General features: G+C 39.2%; 1 protein-coding gene across 1 annotated transcript; it reads right to left on the bottom strand.

Annotated features, from left to right (window-relative positions):
• Positions 1-351: 351 nt before the first annotated feature.
• On the bottom strand, positions 352-14,775 carry galnt9 (polypeptide N-acetylgalactosaminyltransferase 9). Its single transcript, XM_088008463.1, has 5 exons — positions 13,046-14,775; positions 10,925-11,062; positions 6,910-7,005; positions 609-776; positions 352-498 (listed from the first exon to the last, which is right to left on the bottom strand). The coding sequence occupies exons 1-5, from the start codon at positions 13,208-13,210 to the stop codon at positions 352-354; spliced, it is 714 nt and encodes a 237-aa protein (XP_087864589.1). The 5' UTR covers positions 13,211-14,775.
• Between the last annotated feature and the right edge of the window lie 663 nt (positions 14,776-15,438).

The raw sequence follows: 15,438 nt of genomic DNA on the forward strand, positions 1-15,438 counted from the left end.
AAGCGAGAGTTTTACAGTAGAGTCACTGCCGCAGAATATTGAACTGGACTGCACAAAGGGGGATGTGCTCTATACATATGGCTGAGTGTCAGAGAGGTTGGCCATTTCAAACAGTGCAGCTCTGCTGAAGGTGAGGAAGCAGCTCAGGGGAACAAATACATTGATCGTGTTCTTCTTTAAGACTCGTCGCAGCGGAACCTCCGTCGCCCGAGTTGGAGGTCGGCGTGCTTTGCAAGTTCGTAGCGTGAAATCCCACGCCTCGCAGCAATAAACTGGTTTCTGCTCCTCCCTCAGCGGTCTGCTGCTGCGACTGCAGATGCTGGCCAAGATGCCTGGGAAACGACGGCCTCCTCAGTGCCTGGGGTGCCTGATCCAGTTCCGTATCATCCACTTCTGACCGGAACATCTCTGCACCACCAGGCGGAGGCCAAAGTTGGCATCTTTGGACATCTCGACCTCCAAGCACCGACCCGTGTCTCTGTTGATGATCGGGCCGTTCTACAACAAACCCCAAATAAGAATGAGATCATTTTAAAACCAGTAACATTTCCTAAAACTCTGCTATTTAATGTTCTTTCTTCTCTTTTTTTTTTTTTTTTTTTTTGTACCTGTGTAAAATCCCAAAGCCGTTGGGAAATCCTGGAGACGGCGTCGCATTTTTTCAGACTCGGGGTGCGTCCTCTGCCGTCATCGATGAGACATTTTGTGTCAGGAAGAAATGTGGTCGACCCCAGGGGTCCAAGCTGGAGGAGACCCTCGGTGGAGTAGCGGGCGAGCTGGAGCACAACAAAGTATGAACGGAAAATACTGTCAGCATGGGAGTCACTGCTTGAAGCTGTGAAACAAATACTTCACTTAGAAATGCATTAATCACTTTAATTCCATTAATATTTTACGCTTTAATAATGTCAAACCGGGAGGCTTAAGTCGTATTTGTTTCACTTTTTTGTGTCCTAATTTTAACTTAAAGTAAATACTTGTTTAGTCTACTTTGGTCTGTGCGCTTATTTGAGAAGTGGAATGAAAAAAAATAAAGAACCAAAACTTGATTCCACATTGTTTAATACCGTTCACAAAAGTGTTTTGTGCTGATCGCAGCTGTTGCATAATTTAGAGTTCAGACAGTATTTATTATTGATGGGAGTAATCCCTGCTGAAAAATGAGATGACAACAATCAGAAGATGTTAAGTATAACAACAGCGCCCCCTTTAAAACTCTTTTGTTCTGCTTGTTCCCTAGGAATGTTCGGGTGTACATTTTAAAATCCTACAGGTGGGTGTGAAAACCTTTAGCTGGGGATGATATTTAATTTTGGCTGGGAATAAAAAAGGTTTGTAAGCAAGAAAAAATCAATTCCGTAACCAAATCAATGGTGAACTTGAGGTCACAATCTTAATAACTTCTCAACAACTCCCATACATATTCAGACGTAATGAAATACAAGCAACACACTGGTTAACTGTAACCCAGAGCCACAAACTACAGCATACATTTTCAAAACATAAAAATATGTTAACTTTTTAGCATATATCTTTTTAAGAGGAAACGTATCGACAGATGAAACATCTCAGTTTTCAGATGATTTTAGATTAAAAGTTTTATCCCAAACACCCACGAAAAAAAAAGAAAAAAAAAAAAAGCTTTGTTGAGGTTTCCTCCAGCGTTTAGATAAGAATATTTTAATGACAGATTAAAAATAATACTGCTATTTTCCATAAGTCAGCTGGGGTCAGAGTTCTTGACCTCATTTTGTGCAGCTATTTGGCATCGGTGTCTTACTAAGTGTTCAAACTGTATCTGAGCAAGCCAAACAACCTGACAGGCATTTACAGTGGAATATATTTAAAATGAGACCATAACAGATAATTTACCAAATTAAAAGACAAACAAAAAAATTTAGTTTTTTTTTAATAGTGTAAATGACTTGGGCAAATTTTATTTTGCATTCAGCCTGTATTATAATTCATGATTAAAATGAGTTGTGGGAGTTTTAGATGTGAAGTCTGAATAGAACTTGGTAGGATAAGGATATTAAAAATCAGAATAAAAGACAAGTTGTGGCCCGAATGTCCATCAATATCAGGCATAATTTTAAGTGTAGAGTAAATAGTGTGATATTGGTAAATTTCCTTTTTTTTATGTCCTTTCATTGTGAGGTAAGTCTCATGGACAAATTCTAAGCAAACCAGATATTTATTTGAATAGAACTTGGTAATAATTTACTGAGCATATAGGAATGTGTGTGTGTTCAGTGTGTTCTGTTCTGTAGCTTTAAAAAAAAAAAAAAAGATGTCAAGTTTGAATCTGCAGACAAACACTCAACACCTATACAAGTGTGAACTAGTTTAATCACATTGACAGTCGTCCTGGGTTCTGCTTTTGATAAGCCATTAAAAAATATCACACACATGGCATTCTTTTTGACGTCTGAGCCAAACAGTTGAAAGAGATAAATCTGTGAAGTGTTTGAGTTGCAGTGCAGATCTCTTCTCTGTGTGTGTGTGTGCGTGTGTCAGCGTTTCAACTGCTTCTAACCTCACTGTTAAATCAGACGCGTCTGTTAGCTTGAAGCTAATTTCTGGACTACAGGGAGCACCTGAATATAGACCGCACCAATTAACTTTGAAAAGAAAAACATTTATGGGTCGCACTTGTTACATATTATATTATTATTTGATCATATTATTTTGATGTTTTATTATAATTATTTTACTTTTAAATTTTCATTCTTAACCAAATTATGTAAAAAAATAAAATAAAATAAAAGGTCTTTTGTGTCAAAAAGTGCATCTGTACTGCCACATTAGCGGTCTGAAAATATTAGTAATAAAATGTATTACATACAAAAAATATTATGTTAGTACAGAATACATTCTGTACTAATATACAGAATGTTACTAACTACATAACATACTAACATGTCAGTATGTTATGTAGATAGTAATATAGTTGGTATGTTATGAACTGTGCTATTAATATGTTACTGAAAAGTAACTAACATGCTAACTTGTCTTATGTTACCAACAGTAACTTATGTTAGTAACATAATAACTTCTTAGTATGCTAGTTAAATGTAACTAACATACCAACATATGTTAGTATGCTACATAGTAACATGGTTAGTATGTTACTAACTGTGCTAATAACATACTAACGTGTTAGTTAAATGTACATAACATACTAACACATTTTATTTACTAGCATGCTAACATATGTTAGTATGTTGGTTAAATTTAACATACTAAAACATGTTAGCACTAACATATTCTGTTAGTTTTACTACCAAATTAGTATGTTACTAATATACTAACTTATGTCAGTATTTTAGCTAAATGTAACTAACATACTAGCATGTGTTAGTATGTTACTAACTAACATACCATATTTTCCGGACAATAAGCCGCTACTTTTTTTCTAAGCTTTGAACAATGCTGCTTATAGTCTGGAAAATACAGTACTAGTATGTTACTGACATACTAGCTTGTTAGTATGTTAGTTACTAACAACTAGTAGTAGCATGTTAGTATGTTAGAATACTAACATATTCTGTTCTTTAAAGTCACAGCTGTGGCACAGAAGCATTGTGACATTTATTGTGTTTTTTAAGTTTTCCATGAAGGAGAATTTTACCCACTTACTGTAATGTTAATAATCCCACTTAAATGGAATTGAATGTTTCACAAGCACCAAGTTCATCTCCATTTGGGTCAGCAGTAAAGTGGTCTAAAGACAAACTAAGCTGCCGGCCTTCTTCTAAAACTCCATTTAATAACAGAAAATAAACATGTTTCTGTCAAGAGCGGGCTGCCATTATGCAAGTTGGGAAAGTAAGAGATAAAAAAAATATGCATGAACAGCATTTCCATAACAACCAGAGCTGGATTCTGCTTAATAAATAGAAAAAAAAAATACACACAAAAACATCCAGTTTGGCTTTTATTTATTCTGGTGTCTAAGCAAAGTTTTTGCTGAGTGCATATCCATTTCTCTACTGGATGTTTTGGTATGCTTCTTACACGCTCTCTTACCTTGAAGTGGCCCAGATTTTTAGTGTTTCATTTGCATCCTGAGCACATTTGCAAAGTATCATCAAACAGTACAAAGAGAAAAAAAAGTTTTGTTGGTCAGACATTTATGTCTGATTATTTGATTGTTGTGTTTCTAATACTATCTTTAAGTAAAATCCTATTAATTAATCATTTTTCCAGTTGTAATTCAATAAACTATTGAGCAGAATCTGGAGTTATATTATTCACAGCACAAAAATACATCATGTATTGTGAGGAATGTCAGTGTCCACCTCTGTTTGCCCCTAGCAGAACCAGGCAGTGGACCCATATGAACCAGCACTAATTATAATAATAATTATAATAATAATAAAGGATTTCTAGTTGCACATCCTCAGTTGGTGAAAAGCTTGGGTACTCGGATGTTTCAAATCTTTATAATACAATCCCATTAGGGAGCTTTCATTTGTATCCCAAAGTCATTAATTCAGTGTGACAATGTCTGCAAACATGCGGCGGAGTTAAAAATAACTTTGCTCGGCTACAAGAACAACCGGGAGTCCTGGAGCAGACGGGACGGCCCCCTCAGAGCCCTGATCTCAGCACTCCGGCTTCTGATTAGGGCGACTTGAAGGACCAAAAGAGACTGTTCAGAGTTTCAGAAATGCCGAGGACGAGTGTGTGTTTTATGTTCAGAAAGTGCAGTGCAGATATAATCACATGGCCCTACTTTTAATGCATTCTTTGAAGTGGAACTGATAGGATTGAACTGCGCTGTATGTAATCTTGCTGTACTGGCATTGTTATATAATACGACTGAACTGATCTGTGTGTAACTGAGTTTCAAATGAGATGGGTTAAGGTTTTTTACAGAACATCCTTAGATGACTTAGGACAATTTTACATCAATATTTGTGCATGTAAATGTATGTGCTAGATCACTGTGATTAGAAAGTGTACAAACCCTCTTTTTGCAAAAGTTATGTCTATATATTTTAAAATCTAAAACTACAAATATAGTGGCTAATGGAAAAAAAAGTAAAATAATCTTTTTCAAAAATGTTATGTAATATTCTGCCTCAAAGATAGTTTTAATATTGTCACCTTCATAAAATAAGGGCTTAAGTTATTTTTTTGCCAAAAGTGATTTTTGGCAGGAAAAAAAAACACACCAATAAAGTGTTTTAAAATGAAGCAGAAGAGGTGGAACATCGGTTTAGTGATCTTAAATCTTTGTAAAACCACAAATTATGAGTTCAAGATCCATTAACCCAGACCATTACTGCTAAACTGTGCTAACTGCTGCTTAGGGCACAATGTGAATTAACAGACTCAGAGAAGTGAAGCATTGAGATGATTTGTTTGTATCGGTTTTCTTTGTTGAGTTAAATAGAATCAAAGGAAACATCTCAGAGTTAGATAATTAGAGACAACAGCACCGACTCAAACAAACCGCACAGTGGATTATTTCACATATCCACAGGATATTCATGCTGCAAGAGAGAACGCATCCCAGTGAAGGAGGATGGAGGTTGTCACGGTAGCTTCTTTATCCTTCTGATGTTTCCAAACTTTGTGATGGAACACGCTGGATTTGGAAATGATGGCAAAAACCTTAGAAATAAGGTATCAGACTAAAAAAAAAGGCACAAGTAATTAATATGGGAGATCTTGCTATCATTAAATTTTGTTCATTAAAATATTAGTAAAACACTATTTTACAGGGAATGTTTTGTCATTCAGAACAACAACACGTCCAATATGAATGCCTGCTCATGGCAGCAAGACTAGAAAATCATAGAACAGTTGTTTAATATAATTTCTTAATTTTTATATCTTAAAATAATAATATCTTAAAAGCAGTGGTTGGAATTAATTACATTTTTTCAGTCAAGTGAATTGCAGGTTGAATAATTAATCTCAATTAATCGCACTTTTATCCAAAATCATGTCGCCTATAACCATTTCCAATTCAAAACACTTTTTGCTGCTTTATTTTTTTAAATTAGACGACACATGAGCTCAACAACAAAGACATTTAATGTTTTTAATGTGTTATTTAGGTGAACCTTTGATCATTCATGTAACGTTTCTAAAAAAAATAAAACATACTTGCTGACATTAGCATCCGGGACACAAGTGATTACTGCAACATGTAATATTCTCTGCAAAAAAGCAATTACTTTCTTAGGTTATCCAAACCTGCTGTAGCGATAACGCGCTCTCAGCTTGCACAGTAAGATTATGTGAAATGCATGTTAAGGATTTAAAGGCACCTTCGGTATTTGTCAGATCAGAGCTTCGCCTCTCAGCGTTTCTTACAACCCCTGCAGGATCAGAACATGATTATGCACCAATAATCTGATTCACGTTCGTCTCCTCTACTCTATGGCAAACTTAAGCAGATAGAATTCTGTGGCATTTGTGAAGTTGCACTTCCCAAAAAAACAACAACAACAAAACAATAAACTAACAGATGTGTAGGAGATGAAAACTAAGTGATTCCGCGTATGGATGAAAGCTCTGCATACATCACCGTACTTATTTTAGTTCCTTATCAACTGGATTACCTGTTAGAGAGGAAGACGTGTTACTCCGCGGTGAAAATCTTCAACAGATAATGCGTGTGGGCGTCTACGCTCGTGTAAAAAGAGAATCAGTAAGCTGCACGCTTCTCTCCTGCCACCACTTACAATGGCAAATTTGATTTTACTCTCCATAAAGCATGAAGAGGAGAATAATTATATCAAATATTCTTCAGGGGAGTACGAAATCTGAAATTGAAGAAAAACTTTTTAATCAGTGGCCCAGTGATGCTTTGAATGACTTTTTTTTTTTTTTTTTTTGTAAATGATTAATTTCACAGACGCAAAACAACCGACGCAGGAAGTCTGCCCTGACCTGAGAGGACATGCCGTGGCACGGGTACAGGATGGCTTTGTCGTCGTCCTCGGAGCCTTGGTCCAGGCAGTAGCCGCTGGCTTTACTGTTTCTCACCTGGAAGGAAAACCAGAGGGGGCATTTTGACTGATGGGGAAAAATCCAGATCTGTTTCCGTCAATAAAGAATCGGAGCATACGGAAAGTGAAAAACACCCGGAGATAACTCTGGAAATCACTAATGAAGCGTCTCTTTATAGTTCTTGCCAACTTCCTGTTGCTCTGCTTCATTCACCTGAATGTTTGATTTTTTTTTTTCTTTTTAGCCAACCTTACAATTCTAGCCTGAACGACACAGAGTTAATATTAACATCAGGGGAATTGAAACAGAAGAAGACATCTATCGGAAAGAGGGCAAAGCCATAGATTTAAGTTAATTAAGTAAACATGTAGTTAGTTGCAGTGCAGTTACTGGGGATGTACATCAAAACAACCATTGGTAGAGTTTTATGTTGGCTTTTGCTGGTTAAACCAAAGGGGAATAAGTTCAGACTTTTTGAAGTAAAGTTCTGTTGAAAGGTTAGAAGCAGCTAATATGTAACCTGAGAAATTCATTTAGTATAAATCCAGATTAGTTGGTCCCGGGGGCTGAAATGAACGGCTAGTCTGGAGGGTGCAGTGGAGGGGATTAAAAGAGATTTATGCGTCAAAAACAACTCCATGAGAAGGATACCAAAAGTGTTTTTATGTTTGCACTGGGCAGCATTTACTCAGACATGGATGCTTTCAAAAAAAAAAAAAAAAAAATATGGGAAATAGAAATAGCCAGCAGTCATCTTCCTGAGTGAAACTCTTGATACTAGCTTAAATTAATCTTATTAATTTAAACTAGTATTAATAGTTATTAAATTTTCTTTTATTTAGTTATTCTGACTAAAACATGTTTGTGCCGCTCGTAGTACAAACATGTTTGTACTTGGTGGTCCGTTGCCTCCAAACTCAGATTTCTATAAAAATAATTACAGATTTTTTTTAATACCTCAATGCAAACAGTTGGATGCTTTAAAGGTTTATAGCATACTGTTTTCATAAACTATTGTGATGTGTTTTTTGTTGTTGTTTTTTTTGCTTTGGACACTGTTTTGGACTCGCTGTTATCTTCAAACTCTGGGACCGAGTAATCTGGATTTATAGTAATTAAAGATGCCAAGAGACTTTCTGCTGCAGCTCTGACATTAAATCCTTCCTTCCTTTTAACAGAGTCTCGCTTCAGAAACCCCAAATAAACCCTTTGAGATTCCTTTCTTTCAAACCAGAGATACTAAGAAATGTTCAACAGTAAATAAGTATTACTAATAAGGGTTTGGTTAGATGTAGATAATGTAGGTTATAATATGTAGAGTGGCTCTAGAAGCTACACACCTCTGTTAGGATGCTAAGATTTTCAGAGGAAAAAAATGTCAATGACAAAGTATTCTTTTTTTTCGTTGAAACTGGCTGCTATTTCGAGCTGTCCATAATCGAATTCACCGTAAAAACAATCTAGTTCCATCAGAAGTAACCCTAAGCACAATTCTGCCAGCATCACTGTTTTCCTAGCTGCCGTACGTCTCTCCTCCCTGCTCCTTACAGTCAGGCCCGAACGGGTCAGAAGGTTTGTTGTCCTGAGTAGGACACAAATGTTTGGCAGTCATTCCTGCTGCTCCTTCTGTGTTATCATTAGTGTGCCGTGATATATCATGATGTATTTTTTTGCAACCACTGTCTACGTTGATGTTAGCTAACTGGTGTAAATCAGAAAATGACAAAAAAAAAATCTTTCTGGGTGGAAAAATGTGAAAAAGACAACTTATGAACAACATCTTTAGAGTAAAAATATCCTTCAGTAACCATCAACGCATTTTATAATTTAGCCTGCAACCAAAATATCCATGACGTCCGTTTACAATAACGTGCTGCTGATCCACTGTCTATTTCTGCCATTTCCTCCCTGCTCTGCTGCCTGTAGATCCTCCACGGCTTATTCACACAGCCGTCACAAGGTTTCAAGTCATCCCAAAGCCCCGGCCGTGATGGGATGTTATCATGCAGTGACCAGTCCCAGCTCTGTCTCTCTCTCTCCTCGGGGCGAGATGATGGTGTGCATTTACTGTGGGCTTCGGCTCGCTGTGATTTGAATGTGTATGGCTTCATTTCCAGGTTGCGACACATCCATCATGTGGCTGTGGTCGGGGGGAGGTTCCACTCGGCCGGTCTGGACAGCGCGGCCGAATGCAGCGAGGTGCTGATGCTTGGTGACAGATGGGACACGAGTCTGCTGCAGCCGCTGTGTGGCAACGCGACGCGACCGCTTCCCAGCTTGCCGACAGATCTGAAATAGTGCCACTTGAGAGGACGCCACTCTGAGAAATCCATTAGCTGGGTACTGGAGCAAAAAAAAAAAAAAAAAAAAAAACAGGCGGCGGAGGAAACAAAGGACAGTGTGAATTGCCCGAAACTTTGATGAATGCAATCCCGACGTCTGCCGACATGGTTAGACCTTCTGAGTTTTTTTCCCCCTCAGCGTTTTCCCCGTATCCAAAATGGACCCGGGTTACAAAACGGTGAGTTTCAGCAAGTCTGCAAACGGCGTCAGACTCAGGAGTGTGCTCAGTTCTTCAGTCTGCCATAAAAAAACCTTCTTTTCCCCCCCAACTGTGCCGGGTGCTCAAGTAGACACAAGACAATCAAGCTGGAATGGAAAACTAATAAGTGTTTAATTAAAACTCATTATAGGGAAATTGCATCTAATTTCGTGTAGTAATGTTGCTCTGTTAATGCTGCAATAGAAATTTACCCTAAACTTGAAACATTGGAGTCGTGGTGTTTGTCTGTCATGTTCAGGTTGAGGACACGGCATTTGGCCTGTCGGTGTCATGTCGTCTCGCTGGTCAATGTCTTGTCCATTTGTTTGATTACTGCTTTATTTAAAAAGGTTATGTTTGATTAGTTTCCCCACAAAGGTGCAGGGGTGTCTCGGTTCTTTATGTGATCTATTATTGGCCGGGTGAAGCAGTAGTAGGACTTTCTGGTTTGGCAAATTGGGGAACATTTCGAGTTAAATGCTGAAGAAATTGCAGTCACAATCAAGGCACGATGGCATAATAGAGAAACTTATCAACTCCCACTTGCCTGTCAAAAACACTTCAGCTATGCGATATTGTGAAAAAATATTTTCCCCTTTACAGGTTTTTCCACTTTTTTTTTGCTACGGTCAACAAATCTGCATCAGGTGTGTGATACTATCATGTCGATATGGATCAGAACCTTTGGGTTCTGACACCTTGTTGAATTTATGGAACAAAGAAATATAATGATCAGAGACTTTTCTTCACCCTTGTAGTCCACTTTGCTCCCTGCAGAGGGTCTGGGCTCTCGGCTGCTGAGAAATGATTGCTTCCTGGAGGAGTGGACTGCGTTGAAGTTTTAAACTTTACCCAATCGCTAACGTTTGCCTGTGACGTATGTAATGCAGCAGTTCAATGCTATGAAGCTTACCGGAGATTGACTGAGCTATAAACAACCGACCTCCACTGCGAAGAGAGAAATACTGATCCGAATGAGACGGTTGTTAATGTTACCTCAATATTTGGAAGCGATGTCAACATGCTGCCATTGGATTGTTTTAGAATTAGCTGCCCTTGCTAATTCTAAAACAATGAAGAAAATCAACGTCGTCGCTAATGAAAATTTACAAATGTTTTAGGTATTTAGCAGCACTGTGGTTTTGACTCATAGCTTAGAAACTTTGGCTTCAAACATGTTTTTTTTTTCCCCAAGAAGATCTTACTTTAAAAGGAGAATCACAATAAAAAGCTTCTGAAGAGCTCATCTTCACTATTGATCATTTGCTGAATCAAATTATCCACCTTTGCTTTAGCATCCTCTTTAAAATCAGCTTTTATTACCTCACCTGCAACAGAATCACAGCTTATGTTATGCTTCATTTAACATTTAGTTTATTTCCAATGATCCCTTTAGCAAGCGATTTCTCTCACCTCGCCATATGTGATGGTGTTGTTGTAGATCCGCATCTCCGGATAGACGTGCTCCAGGTACCAGTGAAAGCTCCGGCACTGCATCCTTTTCCTTAAGGCCACGCGCTCCGAGACATCGCCGAAATCAACTCCCGGGTTCTGTCGGCGTGTGGCGCAAAGCAAAGACAAAAAAAGGACAAAACATTTTCTTAAAAAAAGTCAGGCGCAACACACAGTATAGCAGAGTCTTATGCAGGAAAGGAAGATGCAGGAGTTATATGGCGTTGCATTTAGGTAAGAGACGGAGAGATGCACTCGTCATGTGAGACCTTCATTGTTTCTCCATTAGACCTGATCTGTACTTAGCAGATTCTAATCAGCTGCTTGATTATGAGCGCTCACGTCCAGATAGCTTTATAGAGGACGGTCTCCGAATGAACCGGGGGAAGGGCTAATAGCTGAAATGCCTCAGGCTTAATTTTGACACTCACACACACACTATATGCATATCAATATGTGCTGCATTAATGTGGACTCATATGGAAATAAATGCATTGTGCACCAATCCAATATCAATATCTGCATAGCTCCAGAATTTGAAAATAATTCTACATTGGTGACACCCAATCCATAAGGGCAGATCTATTCAGTCTATTTCTATGTTTGTGCTCTGAGCGACGTCATGCTTTATTATTTATTTTACATTATTTTTAGAATCCCTAGTTGCACTTTCTGAACCATTGAAAAAAAGGTTTGTTGCAGTTTACTTTTGACTATGTTTGGCCAACGTAGTCAACCTATTGTTTTTGTCAGTTTCTTTATCATTTATTTTACACTGGATTTTATACTCCAATTTGCCCTGACTGAACAAATTAAAGTTGTTTTGACATGTTTGACCAACCTTGTGAAGCTAATGGTGTATTAAAGTGTTCTGCACTGGTGCACAGAACACCAGTGCAGAACTGAATCAATTTTTAAGTCGGTACATTTATATCCGTTTTGTAAAATGAAACGTCTTGAGTCAATTCAGTTCTGTTTATCTGTGACGGATCGATGTCTGCCGATACTAAACCTCAGGTATCTGTATCGGTATCTGAAGTGGAAAACAGTGGATGGGTGTAGGTCCAGTTAGGATGCGCAGCGACCACATCCAAAGAGATTAATACACACAGCAACACACACACACACACACACACACACACGCACACACACCCACGCACACACACACACACACACACATCTGCTACCAGATGCCGTTTCCAAGAAAAGCCTTTTCTGCTGCCAGCTACGAAGCCCGCTTCAAGTCTGTGTCAATAATGAATTCCAGTTCGAAATATCCACTCGCTTCTCAGCTACCAGAACACCAACACACACATCCAGACTCTCCGGGCTGCTGTTTGGTATTTGGACTCAGGGCTGCCCACTGTGGCGAATCATACAGCCTTCTCCATTCAACGCAATTGTGCTCTCAGCAGGCACCTCAGACAATAACAAGGTTCTGTGAGTGTGTGTGGGGGGCTTTGAAGAGGGCTTGATGAAATAATCGTAGCATTAGGTCTTTACAGTACACAAAATAACTCCCCGCCACAGGACAGCTGGGGTAATAACATGCCATGCCACTGAGTTTGGGAATGGCTAGTTCGTCACCTGCCACCTTATACTCTCCTCATATGTACCTCCACTGCTCCTGCTGGAATCTGCTGCTGATTCTGTTCTGGCTTCACATTATTTTAGGAAGCAATTTGAGATTTGATCTGTCCTTCATTTATAATCATCTCCTTCTCGGCGCCAAAGGAGAAGAATTCTATATTAATCTGTCCATTAATAAAAGTTACTGTTTAGTAGTTTGCAGCCCATCTCAGTAGACTCTTGAAGGCAATTATGCTAAACTGACATGAGGCTTGTTTTCTTTTCTTTTTCTTTTTACTTAGTGCTCCTCTCGTCTGATTCAGCTCTTCTTTCCCCTCACTCGGCCCACCGCCAGTGTGAAGGTCACGGAGGATGAAATCTGAATTTTGAATTTCTATCGATCAGCGCCTCACCTGGCCTGCAGGTTGGAATGAACAAGTGAGATGTGAGGAGAGGGGGGGGGGCGGCCAAAGGCTGCATGGGGATTAAAGTGCAGCGTGTAGAGAGGCTCACGTTCATGGGAATGTTCCAGGCCATGTAGACGTGGGATTTGTATTCGTCCATCCACACCTCCGCCGCTCTCAGGGCGTTGCGCTTGGCGTAGTAGTCGATGTCGTTGTTGTAGGGCTTCTTGGTGCGTTCGATGTGGGCGACCCTGGCACACGGCAGCACCTCCATGCTCCCACCGCACTGCCACACCTAGACGGCACAGAGAGGAAGTCGTGTTTTCATCAAATATGGCGGTCCGAATGGACGTTTACACAGCGGTTACAGGTATTTGAGACTTCTCCTGTTTTGGCTTTTTTTCCCCCACAATAAATGTAATTCAGATAATCAAAATAAATAAATAAATAAATTAGACCAAGATGATCCGTGTGAACAAAAAAAAGTGATTTACAAATAGACAAAAAAAAAGTGATAAAAATAAAATAACACTTCTTCTAGTGCTACTTTTGCCTTCTGGAGAAATTCACCGCTCCCAGTCAGAAACGACCAATCAGAACCAAGTGGAAGGTTTTGGCGCCGTCAATCATGCTCATGCAGCTGCGCTAATGGTGGAGAAGCAACTAATTGTTCCAGAAAAAACATTTATCTGCCGACATGGTGGCCATGATAACTGGCCTTAGTGGAGAGAAAGGGGGAGAGTGTGAGCAGCGCGTATACAAGCTTGATTGGCAGTGCTCTCGCCTTAAAACATGAACGCCAGAGACAGGCATCAGTCCACCACTACAGCCTACAAGGACAAGCAGGAACAGACACTTTTTCACCATTCAGGTTTTATCTGGTGGAGCAAACAGCTGCGAACTAACAGCTTTATTTCATAGAGCAACTCGATGACACATCTGAAGTTAAAGCCCATTTAGAATTACAACATTATTAAAAGCGCTATTATGTTATTGTCATTGTTACAGCTTAAACATTACTACTGCTATTATTTTAGAACTTATTTGAAGTGAGTGAAAAAGCAGGATGGAGGTTTTATAAAACCCACCTGCAGCTCCATGTCCCAGTCCTGAGCGAGTTACCAGTGACAACCAGAAATCCCCATTACGACGAGAGTATGGCACAGAGAGTTATATAAGAAACCAGGCGCTGCATAAATGTCACTTTTAAAAGCATCAGTCAGCACAGAGAGAAATAATTGATTGTAGTCTGAGGGATGTTGTGATCCCCGACTACATGCTCAGGGTGGTGAAGCAGAAAAGTCATTTCTCAAAGCCATGTAGAAAAAAGAAAACAAGAAAAAGATAAAAGAAAAAATAACTCTGCCAAAGCAAGGCCCTCTCTTGAAATAAAGTCTGCCTGTCTGGGAGAATGCGCGTCACGCTGGGGTAAAGAGGCGCAGCAGCTGCATCCTGACACAGAGCCGCCATAAGGCCAGAGCGTATGTTAATGTTCTTACAGCTACGCGAACTACCGCCGCCTCCCCGTCACCCACTGTGTCCTAATGATTATCGCCACAATGTGCAACAGATGCTGCCATTCATTAACATCTCTATGACCCCCAAAATGAAACGACCTGCGCACTGTTTAAGGAGAATATTGCTGGGAAACTATTTTCTCCAACTACCTGAGGAGAAGGGAAAGAAGCCCCGTGCCGAACCGGCAGCATTTATTTAACGATCGGTACGGCCAACGGCAGCTTCCTGTTTCGGTCGCGTGACGGCAAAACAATCCTGCTTGGACGCGAGAAGGCCGGAGCTGAAGTTTCGTTTTTACAGGTACATATTAAAGCTCGACTGGTGCTTTTCTTTTCCCATGGGGAATATTTTTGGCCGTAAAGCAGCAAACGTGGAACCGATTCAGAATCAGCCCCCATTTACATTTTAACAAGGGAACCTGTCACCCGGGGAAACGCAGTGACTCACTAATGCGGTCCTGATGGTTACAACAATGGACCTTTGCAGGGCAGCTGAACCGGAAATATCAGGCTTTGGTACATCACAAATATGCTTGAGTCAGTTCCAGTGTTTTAAGTTGTCATATTTGTCACTTTTAAATTGATTTAATTTGTTGACACATAAATACTCATAACATGGCGTGAGATGCTTTAGATAGGTGGGAGTCTGACTTTCACAACTTCTCATTATTCTAATGAACAGTTTCTTCTGTTGTGATTCCTTTGATGCATTTGTTTAAATGAGATGCTATTCTACAATGTTATTGTTTAATTTTGTAAAACCTTCCATACCCCTGATTTATCTCAACCTTTTGTTGCTGTAATATACTTTATTGGAGTTTTATGGAAGAGATAAACACACAGTATGTATATATATATATATATATATATATATATATATATATATATATATATATATATATATATATATATATATATATATATATATATATATATATATTTCTGTAATGTTCAAGGAGGCAGTTGCCCTCGTAACCATTTGCTG

Source organism: Poecilia mexicana, unplaced genomic scaffold (assembly GCF_051168715.1).
Source record: "Poecilia mexicana isolate PSO_F unplaced genomic scaffold, ASM5116871v1 scaffold_9, whole genome shotgun sequence".
NCBI classification, from domain to species: domain Eukaryota; kingdom Metazoa; phylum Chordata; class Actinopteri; order Cyprinodontiformes; family Poeciliidae; genus Poecilia; species Poecilia mexicana.